Source organism: Alligator mississippiensis, chromosome 1 (genome assembly GCF_030867095.1).
Source record: "Alligator mississippiensis isolate rAllMis1 chromosome 1, rAllMis1, whole genome shotgun sequence".
NCBI lineage: Eukaryota > Metazoa > Chordata > Crocodylia > Alligatoridae > Alligator > Alligator mississippiensis.
Window position 1 is genome coordinate 249,324,537 of NC_081824.1, and position 20,052 is coordinate 249,344,588.

Sequence of the window (20,052 nt, forward strand, 5' to 3'; positions counted from 1 at the left end):
GAGACATTTATTTTGAGATAAAAAAATTAAAGATGCCTTCAAATAAACATACAACACACCATAAATAAGAGTCTTTTCTAAGTGGGGAGGCCTCTGGGGAATGTCTGTGTAAATAAAACACCTGGCAGGGAAAGAAAGCATCTGGGAATGCCTCTTCAGATGAACTCTCTGCTAAGTGACATGCCCCTGGGGACTGCATTTCTTGACAGAGCTCCCACTACCTGTCTTTCCCTGAACATCACCCTCCTCCCATGTTCTCCCCAGGGAGTTTCTTACAAATACAGCTCAAAGTGCTTGCAGGTTAACTAACCCCTGCCATAAAGCCCGATAAGATCCTTTATACAACTAGAGCCAGCTGCTCCCTCAGCTTCTCCTACTCATCCGGAGCTGCTCTGCTACAGCAGGTCTTTACACAAGGACTTAGCAGTGCAGGTGGACATGGGGCTGCGCACAGGCAAGGGCGATCTCCATTTGCTTTTGACTAGACAACATTTATTTACATCCTGTTTGTAAAAGTCATCCGGTCTTGGAACAGAAACCCAATCAGGAGATCTGGGCAACCACCAATACACCCTGAATCCTATATATATGTATATAAAGGGCTTAGTCCATCTGCCTGTGTGTCTGTCTGTCTGCCCGTAATGCTCTTGGAGCACTCTGATCGGTTGTCTCAGCAGCCAATCACAATGCATACTGAAACAACCAATCAGAGTGCTCCACACAGACAGCCGGACACAGGGTTGGGCAGGGGGTGTCGCGGGGCCAGACGCAGAGCGGTGGCAGCGCAGGCCGGTGGCTGGTGGTGGTGGCAACATGCTCCCAGCTGCCCTCCTGGGATGCGGGGTGGTGGCACGTGGCACTCCATAGCCATCCCCTTCTTCCCCACCCACATCATTCTTGACGGGCAATTTGCTAGTAGTGAATAGCAAAAACAGTTATGTGATAAAAGCCCAGCCCTGTGTTTTCTCCACCACAAAGGCCACTGGAAGGGAAAGACTGACTCTCCATTGGATTAGTAAGACACAGATGCAGAAGTCATCAGCGTTGCTTCTTGTCAGAAAAGAACCCAGACTTGCTATGGCTTCACTTCAGGAATTGCTGAGCCAATAATTACCCTCAAAGCTGGACTTTGCTGTCCCCTAACAATATCCTAAGGAAACAGAATAGCCAAACAACCTCCTTCACCGCTTCCGCACAGCAAGTCAGGGAAAATTTTATACTGCACATAATCTCTCACTGCTTCAAGTGTGTTAAGCACCTTGTTTTGTGCCCAATTTAGTAAATCTCTTTCAGCAACACACCCTGGCTCTTTAGTTCAGGCTGGGGAGATGTAATGCTTTCAGCTCTGGAAGTGCCCCAGTTCAATCAGTCCAGGTTGTGGCCATCAAATACTCACAGTCTTGCTTATCTGTGTAGTCCATTCAAGATATGTTTTTTATCTTGTCTGTTTCTCATCTCCTCACGCAACATGAGGCAACGTCACTTCATCACATGGCTTCAACATGAAGGATGGCCTGCACTTATAAAAACAGGAAAGCTTCCTCCCTTCTATCCTGATCTATGATAGCCTTCCTATATGCTGCTCTGGGGACATCTAGATTGACCCTACCTTCTACACATCCAGGTTTATCATCTTTAACATATTCTGACCCAAAAGTGAGTTACCTGTTAGTGGACTCTATGTATTCTTTCCTCATCAGAAGTGCCATTACACTTCTCTCAAATCTCTTCCCCCTTTATAAAATATTTCTGGCTCACTCTTAGCCTTGACCCATTTTTCTTGGCAAAAGGTATTTTTTGTTGTTTAGTTTTCTTTAAAAAAGTTAAACAAAACAAAGAAAATTAGATGCAGGTTGAAATTTGAATTGTGAAAAAACCAGCTTAGAGGCACCCAGGAATTGCATGTTTTCTGTTGCAAGATATCACATTACTGGAAAATGTGCCATGCTATTTAGTAAATAATATGGTTCTATATCGGGGTAGGCAATGTTTTTTGGCTAGAGTGCTGAAAAAACCACAATGTCTACCTTGGAAAGTGCCAGAGTGCCGACATGCTGGAGCTCAGAGCAGCTGTTTGCAGCCTCCCAGCTGCAGCTGGCCCATGGAGCCCAGTCTGCTTGCAGCACAGCTTGCAGCTCCACAGCCACCTGCTGGGAGCAGCCCAGGCTCTGTGGCTGGCAGCAGCTGCTTAGAGCCTGGGTTGGTGGGGGTGTGCCAAGCAAAATGGCCTTGCATGCCATGCTTGACACGCGTGCCTGGGGCTGCTGACCCCTGTACTATATCATAGAAAGGAAAGCAACCTCTTAAATATGGGATGTACATGCACAGCAGCTTATAAGTCTGCATGCTATGTTATGCAACACTACAAGCAGGAAGAGATGTGATTTTTGTAATGAAAGGCACATGGTCTAGTTGTGCCTGAGCACAAAGAGGTGAAGACAGAATTAAGTTTTCTGCAAATACCTTCATGGTGGATTTTCTGCTTTGCATGTATAAAAGCTTCCTCTGAACACTCCCTTAATAATATTTTTTTTGTACAATGTATAAAGTCGTTTCAGGTGTATATGTTTGTGAGAGAGGATGACTGGGCCCCTTGGATGATGTTGTCTTTGTACATGTGTGTGTATGTGAGTGCATGGTGTCTCTCTCTGACAGCAGGTGGTTTTGTTTGTGTATGTATGCACATAGATATGTCCTTGCAGTCTGTATGACCATATATGCCAGGGTAAAGGAAATGGGGAAGGGATGTGTCTATGTGTACATGTCACTATCGGCATGCCTAAATGTGTGCATTTACTGCACAGTAACCAAAATTACTGTACAGTACAGGCATGCTTCTACATGTGCATGCCCATGCCGCACATTAAATATGTCGACTTACTCTGACTTGAGCGCAAATTTAATACCTGCATCATGCAGATATCAAATTTACACCCAATTAGTTACTCCTCAGTAATGCACATGTAGATGCCTTACAGCACAGTAACACTGTGTGTGTGGACTGACTTGGGACTAATTTTAGTCTGAAGTCAGCCCACACGCAGCATTAATGCACTTCAATGCCTGCATGTGTAGACGCTGGCCTATTCCCACTTACTGCCCAGTAACTTACTGTGCAGTAAATTTAAGATGGGGTAAATACACAAGTAGATATACTTTATGTGTACCTGTATGTGTAGTCGTGTCCAGGAGATGGAAAGAGACACAGCTGGAAAACAATGTGAGCAGACGGGCCATCAGGTCAGGCAACACAGGAGAGTCTAATGATGGAACAAAGTGAGGGACGAGAATTAATTTTCCTTTCCATCTCCATAGGACCAGGTGACCCAGGACAATTGTGTAACTTGCATGGCTGTGCATGATTGTGACATGGGCTGATGCTAAGAGGATGAGTTCAATGCTAACAAATGCAAGGCACTACACTCGAGAAAAACAATAAAAAAATACTAATACAAAATGGGCGATGTGGCTGGACAGCAGCACTTTGGATCTTGATGGATCACAAACGTGGTACAAGTCTACTGTGTGATGTAGCTACATCAATAAAAACATTAGGTGGAAGACATGGGATGTGATAGCGACTTTTTTCTCTGTACTGTTTAGGCTTCACCTAGAATACATTGTGCAGTTTTAGGATCCCAATTTTGAAAAAGACATAGAAAAATTAGAGGTGGTCAATAAAATTATAAAGAGCTTGGAAGGCAAGCCATATGAGGAAAGGTTGAAGGAAATAGGTATGTTCAGCTTACAGAAAAGGTGGTTAAGAGAGTTAATAACAGACTTCAGATAGCTGAAGGGCTGCCATAAGGAGAGGGAAAACACCTTTTTTCTCTTGCTGCAGAGAGTAGAATGTGGACCAATGGCTTGAAGCTGCAGCAAAGTAGGTTTTGGATTGGATATCAGGGAAAAAAAAAAACTTCTTCACTATTAGAACAGTGAGGCAATGGAATAGGCTGCCTAGGGAAGTTGTGGAATATCTAACACTAGAAGCGTTCAAGAAGAGGCTAGATAAGAATTAGTCAGAGATGATTAGAAGAAGCTATGCCTATGCTCTACTATGGGTATTTCATCTGGGCTTCACTGGTTGCTACTTGAGACTCGGAGGGATTTTTTTTTCTCCACCTGTTCTACATTTCAGGGTTGGGTTTTTTTTCACCTGGGTGTTGTCTGCAGCAAGGCAGGGGATTTTGACTGGGGTATACGAGCGCTCCTGCTGAGACTTAAACCCAGAGGTTCCTGGCTAGAGGGTCTTGGCCTTCTACTTAGAGTCAAACCAAACACCATATTTAGGGTCAGGAATGAATTGTATGCCACAGTCAGACTGGTACAGACTGTGGGTGGGTTTTGCCCTCCTCTGTAGTCGGTGGTGTGTCACTCTTCCTTGGATCTCTCCAGCATATTTTAACAGCCCTTGCAGCAGTAGAACATTAGCCACCATTGTCCTTCTGCCTTACCTGTAGCAGGTTAGGGTGTTACATCTTGTGGTTGTGTCAGGGTTGATTGCGTAGTTTTACTAACAGATTAGACAAAAGTTTGTATGGTATGGTTTGGATAGAGATGTTCTATCATGAGGGTTGGATGAGATGACCTCCAGGGACTCCTTCCACTCCTGCTTTTCTACGATTCCATGGAAGCCACAATGCCTTGGGACCAGAAATCTTTTTTTCTGTTCTACTCTCATCTGTGCCTTTACTGCATGGAGGCCTGTAAAGTCAGCAGCTCACACAGCTCAGGATGGGGACTGGCCCATCAGATATGAAGAAGAACAGAGCCTACTGTTAACTCTTGGAGGAGTTTTAGGGGTCTGAGGGTTCCTTCTGACATCTACTGTTCTCAACAAAATCATTCCTCTTAATGGGATGAATGTAAAAGCACTTTATTAAAATTCTCAAATTATGAATATTGGTAGCAAATAAAGAAGCATACAATATAGATCTAGATATACTGTCACAAGCCGAAGAGAAAGGCAGTCTTACAACCTAAGGAGATCTATTTGGGAGCTCTTACCTGAATTTGGAGATTTAAGTTCTAAGACGCATCAGATCTTCATTATATCTGCAGATGAGAACCTTAGCAAAGGATGCCAGAGGGGCACATCTTAGAACACTCTTTTATTGCCCTCCTCAAACAATCACTTATAATCTTACTTGGTCAGAATGAGACCAATATGGTCAACAATCTAATGCTCTTAATGGCTTATTGTGGTCAGACCGCAACATACTGACTTTCACTAATTAAGATCTAACTGAGTGAGCTTTTCCTAGAATGCTGTCTCGCCTGTGACTCAGTTCCTTTTATACTGCATCCTTTAGCCTTACTGATGCTAACTTGGCTTACCTTAGCACAGGAAAAGGCCTACTAAAGTTACTATAATACAAACTCAGAGGGTTCAAACTTAACACACAGGTCTACTCTACTGTCATTTGGATAAGTGGAGGGACAGCATGCACTCAACACCCAGCCCTGATACTGTATGTTCTCTCCTTCCCCTTTCAGTTTACAATAGAGGGCTGGCTTCTCCCTTGCCCTGATCTCGGCACCTCTCCCAGGTGGTATGAAGTGCTACTGAATAGAAAAGCATAATTTACTCCCATTTTCATCAATGCCATCATTTCTACCTGATACTGGGCAAAAGAGAAACAGACCACATAACTCTCTCTCTCACTCTCTCCTCCTGCTATTGCAGCAAACCAAGCCCATTTATCAGTATCCCAGTGGCTTTTAAAGGACATCGTTCTATGGTTCTGTTAAGCTCTGGTGAGCAAGAGATGGTTCCCAGTGTCCTAAATAATGAATGAGAGCCAGACAACTCAGACTTGCTCAACAGAAACTGCATACATGAGAGAGAGAGAGAGAGAGAGAGAGAAGGGAATGGTAGGAAGGAGCAAGAGAGAGGGAGAGAATAATAGCAGCCTTCCAAAGGTGTTATGTGTATCAAAGAGTTAACAACTGCAAATAAGCTAGGAGACTTAAGTGCTCTGGTAAGTGGAAAGAGAGAGAAGAGTGTGTGTGTGTGCATGTATATGATGGAGAGTGTTAGCCGAACAGCAAGTGATGTATCAAGTGACTGTGGTGCTTTTGTCAGTTCACGAATGATCTGCAAATAGACTTTTATTTGAAGTAATTTGCTTGTTATTTGAAATGACCAAGCTCGTTCCCATGGACGCACTTCACCTCTGGGATTGCGCCAGCATGTTGCTTCGTGTGTCGGCTACTCCCCATTTAGTTGCACTTGGCAGTACCTCCGACAGGCATGGCTTTGTCTTTTGCAAGTGGGCGTGACACTGACGTCAAGCTGGCATTCACTAGATGAACAAGGCATGGAGTTGATACTTATGCTGCCGTTACAATGCAATTACAGTATAATTACCACTCAGGCAGGGCTTTTAAAATGCCCCTTCTCTTCAAGGAAAGGAGTGGCATCTAAACAGGATCTCAATGAAATTCAATGGCATATGTACTCCATGGCAAGACAGCCATTGTAGATTAGGTGTATTTTAAGATTCCAGAGTTGTTCACTGTCCAATATACCTACAATTGCCCACTGAAAGATTTAACTACTAGTATTCCTATAAACTAGAACAGGGGTTGTCAACTGGGGGTATGTGTACCCCCAGGGTACTTGGGAAGGCCCTAGAGGGTACACGCAGGCAGGTGGGGATGGAGTGCATCTCCCCGCACCATAGTCTCCCAGGAGCAGGTCCAAGTGAGGGCAGTAGCGCCAGTGGCTGCCACCCACCACCCCGCACTGCTGCCATTCTGTGTCCAGCTGTGTACCACCCCCCACTCTGCATCTGGCCACCAGGGGGTACACTTATTAAAAAAGGTTGAAAACCCCTGAACTAGAATATTAACAGTGCGTTTAAATGACATGTTTTGACTCTTTCTCCTGTTTAAGACACATATGCTGCAAAATTCAGGCACATCTTCAGATGTTGTCAGTTGATGTAGCTTCACTAAAATCAGTTGATCAGTGCTGATAGTTATGATTAAACAACCCGTTTTTAGTAGATCACTATATCAGGGAATAGAGCCACACAGTACTCATGGCTGTAACTAGAGCACATTTAGAATCCTAAAATACACCTGTCAATTACTGAATTGTTCTGTAAGCATCAGTAGCTCATCTGTGTTGTTCATCTCCTGCTTATAAATGGGACTTATCAGTATTTACATGAATGAAGGCAGTGTCAGCTTCATTCGCCACGGAGTAACAGCAGTTTTAACCTGATGCAACTCTTCTGAAATAAGTTCATAACAAAAAAAACCTCTGTGAGTTAATTCCCTGCCCCATGGTGAATCAGATCTTATGCCTGCAGCTAAAAGAATGATAATCAATAGTTTAGTTCTGCAGTGACCTACAGGTTAAATGAATATGTGCTTTTCAGAAGCAAAACAAAAACATAACAATGATGTAGTTAATGCCATAGTATTATAAAGTGCAACTCTAAACTTTTTTTCTTATCACCCCAAAATACACAGCTCTTATTCAGCACTCTCTCTATCTGGAGATTTCAAAAGCCTCCTCATCCTCTTTGCTTCAGACACTCCCTAGTTGTGGTTTTTCCTTGGCCTAGAGATTTGGGGCTTACATGGAATTCAGAAGTACTTGCCAGATGGATTAGGACTACAGTACAGCAGAAGTACAGATAGACATTGGATGTGTAGCATATCTGAGTACCTACAATCGCCCAAAATAGGGTGTGCAAGGGACCTAGCATAACCCCAACCCAGCCAGGGTAGATGGGGGGAGGGGGGGGGGGGTCTGTGAAGTGGGGGGAGGGGTGGCTCCTTTCCCTGCCTGAGCCTATTGACAGGAGGAGCATACCACAGCTAGCTTGGCTTTGCCACAGCTGGAGCTGCAAGGGGCAGGAGCAGGTGGCAGTGCAAGGGAGAGGAGTGGCTCAACAGCCTTCTGGGAGGCTGCTCAACTACTCAAGCACCCCTGCCTGCTGGCCAGGGCGAGTACCAGCAGGCTTGAGTCATGTTCCCCCCTGACTGAACAGGTGAATGTCTGTTGGGTTCAGTGGTGATCTAACTCATGGTGCTTTGTGTAAAGTGCCATGAGTTAGAGCCCCCCCAATTCCCCCCTCCCCTAATGTCTGTAGCACCCTACATTTCCAGGGGTCTGGTGACTATTGTGCAGGGTGGATTAGGAGCATGTCTAGTAATTTAGATATGAAAGTGGCATTTGCACAACCTCTTAGCAACATGCCACACTTACTCACATACCACACTGACTTTTTCCCCCATAAATTAGGAATTGAAAATTGGAGTGTATATCTTAAGTGAGGAAAATGAGAACTGAACAGTTTGGCTAAAGGGAAAACTCTTTTTATTTCTTCATTCAGCCTTCCTAAAACAAGTTAGGATGTGTAGTATGAAAATAAATGTTAGTAGGGTTTGGGCCAGTGGGGTTTGCTAAGAAGGTCATTATTATTACTCCCAGTTTTCAGAGAAGGAAACAGAAAGGTGGACTTTCTCAAGTCAACCCGACCTGGGACCGGGTCCTCCAGTCTTAGTCCAGTCATTTATTCAGAACACCATCCCAAAGGCCTGTCATTTGTGCTGCACTACTTCCTTTCTGAGCTGGGTAGTACATAATTGCATAAAAGCCTTTCAGGATGATCACCCACACTTGTGCAGTGACAGATGCTGCTATGCAAGATTTGCTTTTTTCTGCAAGTGCTAATGCAAACAGCAACTCGTTTGTGTGAATGTGAATATTTAAAGAAAAGGCTTGTGCCAAAGTGAACTCACAAATTTGTTCTGCATAAAGGTTTTCCTGGACGTAATGAGTGTAGGAGAGAGAGAGTAACAGCAAAGGACAGAGAGTAGATATGGGAGGGTGCAGGCATTGGAAGGTCAAGTGTGATTCTTTGGGAGGTAAAGTTTCATAGCTGTAGAGTTAATCTCTTGCGCTTTCATTGCAGCTTTGTCTCCTTCAGTGGTTCTTGAAATGAATTTCCATTTGCCTGTGCAGGGCTAATTTTCTCTCATCTGCCTCATCCCAGTGATCATTAGAGGCACAAAGTGCCTCTGTTGTATTTCTTCCTCCCTCAGACAGTCTCCTTAGTGCTTTGGTTTTTTAATTCTGCAATCATTCAATGGCAATCAGCTCTTGTTAGTCTGCACTGGTTGTTTCACCAGGACTCCTCCCACTACGTCCAGAATAAGCTGGGAGGGGGTGTCTGAAACCCCACCAGTGTTTAACCAACAAGCACAGACATTTACTATAGCAGATACTGTAGTCCATTTCCAGTGACATTTGGTTTTACCATTAATCCTTTTGTCTGCTCCTGTGGGACAATAGGAAAAAGGAGAAAGGTGAAGCTGTGATTCTTACCCATGGCCAAATTGCCCCAAAAAACTTAGGTGTGGCTATGTCTGGGTTTTGCACCATTACATTTGAATCCTGATTCAGCTCCAGAGCTTAAGTACCATCTTTAGACACATTGGAATCTGGAAATTAAGCCATAGAGGTCTCTTCCACCTTCCAGAGTGCTGAAGACTGTTGACACTGGATTTGGACCCAGCCTCTATACCTTTGCTCTGGGTAAGCACAACCCTCCGACAGACCACAACACCTTTCAGTTGATAGTAGGTGAATTTATCAAGCAATCTATATTTACCAATCCTAGGGCTGTCCTCAGAGTCAAAGTTCATCTGGTCAGGATGAAGGTTTCACTTCTGAGGCTTTTTCTTAGGTTTCAGATGTCAGATGTCAGCATGGCATGTCAGCAGTCTGGAGATGGGATGCCAAGGCCCACAGCCCCCTCCAGTGGTGTGCATGAGACGGCCTGCTGGTATGCCCTTGGTCCATGATGACCTCAGGGGCCCTTCTCAGGGGATGGGGACGGGGACCCCTTTCAGAGAGCAAGACGGGGAGAGACAGGGAGGGACGGGAGGGATTGGACAAAGGGAGGGACAGCAAGGAGGGATGGGGGGGACTCTTTGTTAATCTCAAGTCTCTGCTTTTGTATTCTCTTTCCCCCTTGATGACTCCTGATGACTCTTTATCCATGGCTATCTCTGGTTGGTTGTCTGTCTGTGGTCACATGTCCACGTAGCCTTCCAGGCCTTTTGCTAATTTGGTCTGTTCCCCCAAAACCGGGACCCAGGCCTGCTCTGCTCTGGGGCTTTGTAGCTGGTGTCACTTATTTTGTGTTATGGGACAGTGTGGTACATACTTCTTTGGTTCCCAGGCTGTTTTCCAGACTATGTGCCCTTGTTGTGTTAGACAACCTGTCTGCCTTGAAAGCTGTGGTCTTGTGTTATGGCATCCCCCGCTCAATTCTGAGGCTGTGTCCATCTATTGGCCTTGTCATGCTAGACAGCCAGTTTGCTGTGTGAAACCCAGGCTCTTACAAATCAATTAACCGCTGCTGCTCATCTTGAACCCTTATCATGCATATATCTATAAGCCAATTCCCAAAAAACAGACTTTTAAATATCGTTTCTAAGCCAACAAAGAGTAACTGGCCAAGAAATGCTATTGTTGCTGTGTGGTAAATTTCAGGTTCCCAGATGTGTTTTCATCACAAATTGGGACCAAAACTCAAAATTTATAAATGTTCACACTTAAGATCCCACAGTATTTCAATCCACAGACATCGAAACATGACGTTACCCAAGCCAAACATATTATCCTGAATTTTCAGAAGCTGTCAACTGAAAATGGTGGGATTCTTGTCAGTCTCGCTGCTATCTACCATTGCATAGTTCCAGGACACTGGATCAGATTGCAGTACAGGGGTTGGTTGACAGCCCGGAACTGACATGAATCATATCATTTTCAATCTGCAGTTTCCAGAGCTTGCAGCAATACTACTTCAGAGTTGGGACCCACAGGGTTTCCAGATGCCCAGACCATTTGATGCCACTATATGCATGAGTCAGATGCTCTGAGGAACCAGCTGGCTTGCGAGTCTGGAAGCCCTTAAGCCCTTGAACCTTGAGCAGTCTGCTTAGCACAGCGGCAGACCCTTGAAGCCCAGAAGTCAGTCTGAATCTGACTGAGGGCAGTCTGAATCTGCAGACTCTGGAAACCCATCCCAGAGTTTTCCAAGTGTCTAGGCAGAGCCAGGGTTCTCAAGGCTTCCAGGATTTTAGACTCTTTGGAAGAGAGTCCTGGTGCACTCTGGGTGTGTCTACACATATGCATTTACTCCACAGTCACCAAAATTACTGTGCAGTACAGGCATGCATCTACAAATAAATATGGCAACTTATGTTGACTTGAGTCTTTGTTTGGTACCTGTATCATGCAGGTATCAAATTTACACCTGATTAGTTACTGCTCAGTAACGCATGTGTAAACACCTTATTGCCCAGTGTTACTGTGTAAGTGGGAATAGGCTAGTGTCTACACATGCAAGCATTAAAATGCATTAATGCTGTGTGTGGACTGACTTGGGCCTAAAGTTAGTCCCAAGTCTGTCCACACACACCATGTGACTGCACAGTAAGGCAACTACATGTGCATTATTGTACAGTAATGAATTGGGTGTAAATTTGATACCTGCATCATGCATCAAGTCAGTGTAAATTGCCATATTTATGGTACAGTACTGGCATGGACATGTACACGCACACCCATACTGTGCCGTAATTTTGGTTATTGTATAGTAAATGCGCACATGTAGATGCACCCACTGTGTGTATGTTTGGACTGACTTGGGACTAACTTTAGTCCCAAGTCAGTCCACACACACACAGCGTTAGTGCACTTTAATGCCCGTATGTGTAGATACCGGCCTATTCCTGCTTATTGTGCAGTAAATTTAAGCCAGCATAAATGCATGAGTAGACACACCCTCTGTGTTGCTCTCAGAAGATCAAGGAGTTAAGCTTATAGAGCTATGACATCTGTTTATTCAGACAGCAGTGCTGTTCCCTTCAGTTCCCTCCTGCACTCCTCCCGCAAAAGTAACCACTTACACATGACACTCTTACAGGTACCCACACACACACTACTTGGAAGCACTGCCCAGCAGCTGTGGATGACAGAAGCCCAGCCTTCCTAGCAGCCTACCAGGTGACCAACGGGAAATCTGCCTGCACCTCACTGGAAGTTTGCTGAAACAGAGAACTTGTAGCAGAACATTTTAGCTTTGGTGACCCTGTATTTTTCTGGGATAAAAACCCATTTTATTAGAAAGGTCTGATCAAGTTTTGTTGGCATTGCCTAGAGAAGGTGTGAATAACGAAGGGCACAGTTCACTTCCAGGCCACTTTATTTTACTCCCATCTGGCATGTAGATACAAAGGAAATAAACTGAAGTAACACATTAATGGCTCAGGCCCAACAGGTTTAGAACAAGGGACCAGATCCTGGAGTAAACAGGTGCAGTTTCTTTGATGGCAGGAACACCATTCTGGTTTCTACCCACCCAGTATCTGATCTCAGAATTGAGGAATCTTGATTAGCTTGGCCACCTGCAGGAAATCTCCAGTGGAAATGGAAACGTCAGGTGCTGATTTACTCGTCTAATAATGGTCTCTTAGAAAGCATTTCTGGAATAGGTGGAATAGGTGACTTCAGACAGCTGCACTCATGAAAGCAAGTTTGGCAAAGCAGCAATGGTCTGGGCAAGCAATGTGGCACTTCTTGGAGGGGAATGAGGTATGCTGGCAGGAATTTCTAGGATAAGCTTACCCAGGCAGTAGAAGCTTCTCTACACACAGCTCTGCCAGTGCCCCCTACTTTTGAGCTGCACCGTATCTTTTCTGACAAAGGCCTTTCTGCACAAAAACTCCGTCTTTCTGGAATTGTGAATTGATTGTCATGGACCCCATAGACAAATTTTCTGTTGGTCCCTGGTTGTAACATACACTTCATTTTTAGGTGCACCAGAGCTACAGTTGACCTAACTGTTCTAGTAATAAAAGGGCAAGGACAGAATGCCATCAATTACCTTGTCACCTCCTTCTTTCCTCTGAATGACTTAGATTAAAACGAATGTGGCCAATTTATGTCCTCGTTTCCTGGTGGAACTGCATCAATGATCATTGTTTCCTATGCACTTTTTCCAATGAGAATGAGCTATATCTAATAAATGTTGTTATAGATACAGGATGCTCTACGTGGTAGTAAATGCAGCAATTAATGCTAATGAGTCTGCTGTTAGCAAGTAATATTATTGGTGTTACACTCACGCCTCACCAAATGCAGAGCTTCAGTTTGTTAAGCAGATGCCAATGTTAACAGCCAAATTTTCTGCTCATTGATAAGTTAGCGTTAGTTAAATGTACCATTAAAAATAACCACTTAAAATGTTAATGAAAACAGTGATTGCACTTGCCAGGGTTTTTCTTGTCTCTGTTTTATTAATTCTTAACTTTTATGTGTTGGTGGGAAAGTTTGCATACGTATGTATGTGGTGGGGGGGGTAGGGATAAGAATTTTATGCACATTTTTATGCTGTACATGCAAATGGAGACCTGGCACCACTAAGTCCAGGGATGGCAGAAAAAAAAGACATATGTGTAGCTCTGCTGGTGTCCTTCACTAATGCCCTGACATCCCCTGCTATTCCCATACCTGGATCTTCACACAGCTCTGTGAGTGCCCCTCACTTGTGAGTTGCAGCACCACCTACATTATAGACCTGATCTCCCACTCTCCCCAGCTTTGCTAACACACCTCAGTTCTGACCTTTAAGGCCCCATCCTTACTTTTCCAGATCTATCCTATGCTCACAACTCTTGCTAATGCACCTTGGCCCAGACCAGCAGTAGCTCACAGTTTTGTGTATTTGTGGCATTTATTTGTTCCAGTGAGATCAGACAGGGAGGACCAGGGCCACAGTTCTTACTGAAGACCACAAAAAGCTTAACTGAATGCTCTTCAAGTATAACAGAAAGCAGCAGCAGATAACAAACACAACATAGAATATCTACACCTCCTGGCAGGAGTGCCCCCACATACATAACACTCAGTGCATGACACCCTTCCCCCTAGATTACATAGGCCTTTGACTTAAAGTACTTGAGCCAGATGGTGTCTTGTCTTAGATGACTCAATGCAGGGTTTGGAGTCATCCTGCAATTTCATTGGAGATGGCAGCAGGCCATTTTGGTTCTTCTTGAGTCACTTTGGCAGCTGGAAGATTTGATGGGTCTAGGACAATAGCTAAAGGCCTTGTAAGAATCAGTCCCGCTGGCAGTAGAGTGTCTTATGGAGCTGTAGATGGCAGCTCATCTGGAATTTGATCTTACATCTGGTCAAAGTGTCTGCAGAGTATCTCACTATCTGAAGTCTTGGTCTTGTACGACACTGGTCCTGTAGCTTCAAGGACACTTCGTTCTATAAGACAATCAATCTCTGCATCAATTTTTGGGCAGAGGGTAAACACAGTATGATACAGCTTCATTTGAATTGATGTTGTAGTCAGATCCAATGTAAATTAAACTGGTGAACCTTTGCACACACCCAGCCCTTTAGGACATCTTGAATGGTGTCTGTAACAACTCTATGCGCTTCTCTTAACTCAATGCCTAGTGGCTCATACCATTATCCATCTAGCAAGCTTGCTCACTGTCCTTTGACAGTTATAAGGTAGAGGACCCCTTGCTCCTTCCTGTAGCAGACATTGCTGTAACAAGACATGGGGTCAAGACAACTGCTTATTTATTGTAGTCAATGAGTCATACTTCACATGGGATAGTAGGCAGGTGATTTCAAGGCCATAGCCATTTGTATGTGTCTTCTGAATGTCACAACCCAAAGTTGTGATTTTTTGTTTATGTGTGCTTCGGCACTGCTAAATTATTTTTCCCGCTAAATTGCAGCTTCCTTGCATGGTGGAGTTTTCTGCTGCAGAAGAGAACCCCGGTGCAACGGAGAATTTCCCACCAATTTGAAGCTTTCTTTGCATGGTGCATTTCTTTTGCATCTGAGAAATGCACGGTGCAAGGAGTTCCCGCCATTTGTATGAAGATTCGTGCCACATTATTGGCTGATTCTAATATATGCACACGTGATGGCTAGCGATTGGCTTGCTAGCCGTATAAAGAGCTTGGGTGGCTTCCGCCCAAGTTGGAGAGAAATCAGTTGGAGAGAAATCAGTTAGAGAGAGGGAGAGCGTGAAGATCTCTAAGCGCTGCGGATCCTCACGGACCCAATGCATTTCTTAAAAGGCAACAGAGGCCTGACCAGCCTCTAGCCTCTCCCCGTCGCCGATAAATTCCTAGACGTATCCCTTCCTGTACGAGAAACCACTGAACCTGCGGAGCTTCAACAACTCCGTGGGAAAGAACGAATTTGTCGTAGTCCTCTAATGAGGATTTATGCGTGCGCAACGACAGGCCCGGATCGCCCCCGGCCCGCACACTGAAATTAAGGCAAACTGATCTTGAGTCCACCCCTATGACATATGGAACACCTTGGAGCATCGCTATAAGGTAGGTCTTCTGTAGGGGGTGATATTTTCATGTTTTTGACAAACCTGGTAGTTTGGACATCTATGAATGTTCTGCTGGCTGAAATTCCATTTGGATCAGCAGTGGTACATATGGCAGCTGGAAGTGTACCTACTTGGTTGCCTTCCTTCTGGATGGCTTGAACTTGTGACAACACATGCACGTTGAATGTATCTCTTGCGCTTGCAAAGTTGGCATTCAGCATCATACTAGCAGCATGAAACTAGCACCACTCTCTATGGTCTGAGCTCCTCAAGTTATGCTGGTCTATTTTGTGACACTTGGCACTTACAATTTAGGATGAAGAACTGGACACATCTGGCTCACTGGGATTCCACCAAATTGCCAGTTTTGTGTATTGCAGGGATTTCTTTGTCTCAATGAGAAAACACGAAAAACAATAAGACAGCCATCTTTACTGTGCAGCAAAAAATGGATCAATTGAATGTTCTTTGAGCATAACAGCTGGCAGAAAGAGGATATCAATACAATATGGAATAGCCTCACATATTGGGAGATGTACACACAAACACATACATAAACACTCAGTGGGTGCATCTACACATGCAAATAATCCAGGAACATTTTGCTTTCGGGTATACTATTTGACAGTGAGCTCTACCAGGCACGTGTCTACACATGCAGTGATGTGGGAGCAGATTTGCTTCTCCTAGCAGCAGACTGCTCCCTCTCCCTGAGGCCCTGCAAAAAGCCCCTGCAGCAGCTAATGGGAGCCCTAGGCTTTCCTTGGATGCTAGCCCAGGGGCCAGGAGACAGCTATGTCTTGGCAGGGGCTGTGACATTGGTCCCTGTCCCCGGGACCTGCCTGTTGCAGGGGTGTGCTCTGCCACTGGAGCCCGGGTTGGGACAATGTCCCCCTGCTCTGAAAGCAGGGAGTTCCCAGTCCCCGCTATACAATGGAACCCAGACTGGGAGATCCTTATCGTCCAACACCAGCTCCATGGCTATGGAGCTGGTGCTGCGTGAGAAGAACCTCTCCGTCCTGGCCCTGTGACCATGGAGCTCTGCTAGGAGAGAAGGATCTCTCAGCCCAGGCCCCATGATCATGGGGCTGGTGCCGGTAGAGAAAAATCTCTCAGTGCCAGCCCCATGACCATGGAGCTAGTGCTTGGAGATAAGGATCTCCTAGCTGTGGCCCTGGAATTGTTGAACAGGGGCTGGGAGCTCCCTGCTGTGAGGCAGGGGAACATTGTCTCTGCGCAGGCTCAGGTGGCAGATCCTGTTCTGGCAGCAGGTAGTTCCCAGGGGCTAGGAGCAATCTCCCACACCCTGCTGCCCAGCTTACCAGGAGCACATTTGCTCCCAGTCAGGCATCTACACTTGCGCTACTGCACAGTAAGTAATTTTGAGTAAATTTGCTACTTGCATTTGCAGGTAGCAAATTTACTCACCTTTAGAGCCAATTAGTGCACAGTATATGTCTGCACGTGTAGATGCAGCTGTTTACTGTGCAGTAATTAGCTCTACTGCACAGTAAAGCGTCTTGTGTGGATGCATCTAGTATGCAACACAAGATATTCCAGTTCTGCGTGGTAAGTACTTTCTACTGGCCCAGTTTTGGATCCTACTCTTAGAGTAGTGACAACCTATGTTGGCATTTAGGGGACGTTTGTTAGTTGAAGCCTCCCCCACCTCTGTGTTTTCATTCATCAAACATTCATGATTTCCTCAAAGTGTTCTTTTTTGGCAATATTATTGTGTTAAGCAGTGTAGTTTGTGGAGGATCTAAGAACTAGTTGGTATGATTGCTTGTTGTTTGTTCCATGTGATTGGTCACCCATCATAAATTACAATATACTGGCTCTTCTCCTTTATTTGGTGACATGAGCTTTATAAACTAGAGACTTACATGAGCAAGTCATTGGGGAAATGAATCTTACAGACAGAAGGAAATGAAAGGACTAGGCAACTGTAGGGCTTTTAAACTTGTTGGTCTCCTGTTGCAAGAGAAAGATTTGGCTATATAGGTACATAAAGCCCCAGTTACAAACAGCTACATCTTTTCTGACTGGCAGTGCCAGAAAGATAGGAGGGGAGATAACTTTATAATCCATGGCCTCTTAGTCCACTGTGACAGAGTAATCATGCATGTGTGCATGTGGTTGGTCCTATTTGTTAAGGTTGTGGTCTGATCCTTGCTTATGTGCCAGGGGGACGTTGGTGTAACTTCTGTGTATGTCCCAATTGTATGTGGGCCATGCCATGGTATTTCATTTATCTACTGAATTGCACAAACTAAAACTCCCAGGCTTCAGGTTATGTCAACTCTGTCACTCACCAACCACCCCTGAAAGGTTTAATAGATTCATAGATGTTAGGGTTGGAAGGGACCTCAGCAGGTCATCCCGTATACATGCACAATCATGTTTGTGCCCCATACATGTTCACCTATCTTACCCTGTTCTATAAACTGTACTTGCACTGGGTTTCAGGCAACAGACCATTTTTCTAATTTCATAAGAGAGATCAACCAAGGTCATATACAAATGAACAAAGGTTTTTCATTTCTACATCAATAACCATGAAGAAGCTCCTACTAAGATTCGGCTCCCACTGTTCAAGTTGCATCAAGGGAAGTTTAGGTTAGATATTAGGAAGAATTTTCTCACTAGGAGGGTAGTAAAGCACTGGAACAGGTTACCCAGAGTGGTTGTGGACTCTCCATCCTTGGAGGTTTTTAAGTCCTGGGTAGACAAACCCTTGGCTGGGATGATCTAATTGGGGGTGGTCCTGTTTTGAGCAGGAGTTGGACTAGATGCCCTCCTGAGGTCCCTTTTAACCCTCATTTTCTATAATTCTATGAAAGCACTGGGTGCACAGCTAATGAGAGACAGTTCCATCTCAGAGCTTGCACCCAGTGTTCAGTCAATCAGTACTAAGTGACTAACAAACTTTAGCACCCAGAGTGCAGCCTGTCAGCCACTCAGGACCTTCACAGCACTTGTTTGTGTCCTACAAAGGAGTTTTTAGGTGGTGATGACTCTCGAGAGAACAAATTGATGAGCGAGTCTGTAGCCATTGAGTGTTCTGTAGTAACTGGGTGTGTCTACATGCTCATTAATGCACTTTTGCTAAGGCACATTTGGTTTAGTACCCCCATTGTGAGGTACTAGAAAAAGGCTCATTAACCTATTTTAATACACATTAGTAAAAGTGCATGTTTTTTGTGTGTGACACTTTAATGCACATTAAAATAAGCTAACGCACATTAAAGTGCACATGTAGATGTACCCACTCACTGATACAGCTTAGTAACAGCATGCTGATCCACTGGAATGGACATAAGGAAAGATTCTGGGTTCTCTTTGTTGTTTGTATTTCTATTACGTCACACCTATTGAACATAAAGCCAATGCAGTGCAGAGCCATGTAATTATATAGCCTTCAGTGGGATGTCCCACCAATTAAGCGTTCCTCCATGAATAAAACCTTGGGACCCCCACCTTGCCCTTCTAAGGGATAGGACAGACACAGTGTGGAAAGGGAAATAAAGGCACAGAGAAAAGAAGGGACTTGTCTAAGGTCATATATGGCAGGACGACAATGGCAGAGCGTGGACTAAAAAAATATTTTCTGACTTCCAGTCCAGTGGCTCATCAAATAGACTCCTCCTCCCCCAATAGCAATTTTGATCATGCCTGTTCCTAATCCCCAATAATTAATTAGCCAAATGTGTATGAAGGATGCCATTAGCAAGTAGTGTGCCTACCTACTGTTGTCTTGCTCACTTGAATGAAGGCTAGGGGGTCTTAGCAAAATGCCATGCAGTAGCACACTTCCCTTCATTCCACCCTGTTTTGTGTGATACCTTCCACTTGGATGGACCAAAATTACTGTTCTCCAGTTTCAGATGCTTTCAACATCCCAGTTGCCATCAGTAATATAACCACTTGACCAATGTAATAAGTGGGTATGTATTGACCCCCCCCCAACTAAAAATGAGGCACTGATAAACTCTTGTTCTCCTACATGGAGCAATGGTCTCAAATTGGAGCCAGAGAAGTTTAGATTAGGTAGTAAGAAAAACTTTCTCACTAGGAGGGCAGTAAAGCACTGGAACAGGTTACCCAGAGAAATTCACAGAGTCATAGATTGTAGGGTTGGAAGGGATCACAATAGATCATTGTGTCCGACCCCCTGCCTCTGGCAGGAAAAAGGACCGAGGTCAGATGACCCCAACCAGCTGACTATCAAGCCTTGTCTTGAAGACCTCCAAGTTGGGTGGTAGTACCACCTCTCTTGGAAGCCCATTCCAGATTCTGGCCACCCTTACTGTAAAACATTTCTTCCTAATGTCTAACCCGAATCCACTCTCCACCAGTTTGCACCCATTATTCCGAGTTACTCCCTGGGGCGCTCTGGTAAATAGCACATCACCAATTCCCTGCTGTCCTCCCCTGATAAACTTATAGGCGGCTACAAGGTCACCCCTCAGCCATCTTTTGTAAAGACTGAAGAGATCCAGCTCTCTCAACCTCCCCACATAGGGTCTTTCACTGAGGCCACTAATCATGCGAGTGGCCCTCCTCTGAACCCTCTCTAGATTCTCTGTGTCCCTCTTGAAGAGGTGGTGGATTCTCCATCCTTGGGGAGTTTTAAGACCTGGGT

The 20,052-nt window shown here is 44.8% G+C and overlaps 1 protein-coding gene across 1 annotated transcript in view; it reads right to left on the reverse strand.

The window, feature by feature from the left end:
• Window positions 1-12,124: 12,124 nt before the first annotated feature.
• Window positions 12,125-20,052, reverse strand: part of LSAMP (limbic system associated membrane protein) — a 1,444,497-nt gene continuing 1,436,569 nt past the window's right edge. The window contains exon 7 of the mRNA XM_019476221.2: window positions 12,125-14,308. Coding sequence (XP_019331766.1) covers window positions 14,217-14,308 — 92 coding nt within the window. The 3' untranslated portion in view covers window positions 12,125-14,216. The remainder of the gene's footprint in view (window positions 14,309-20,052) is intronic.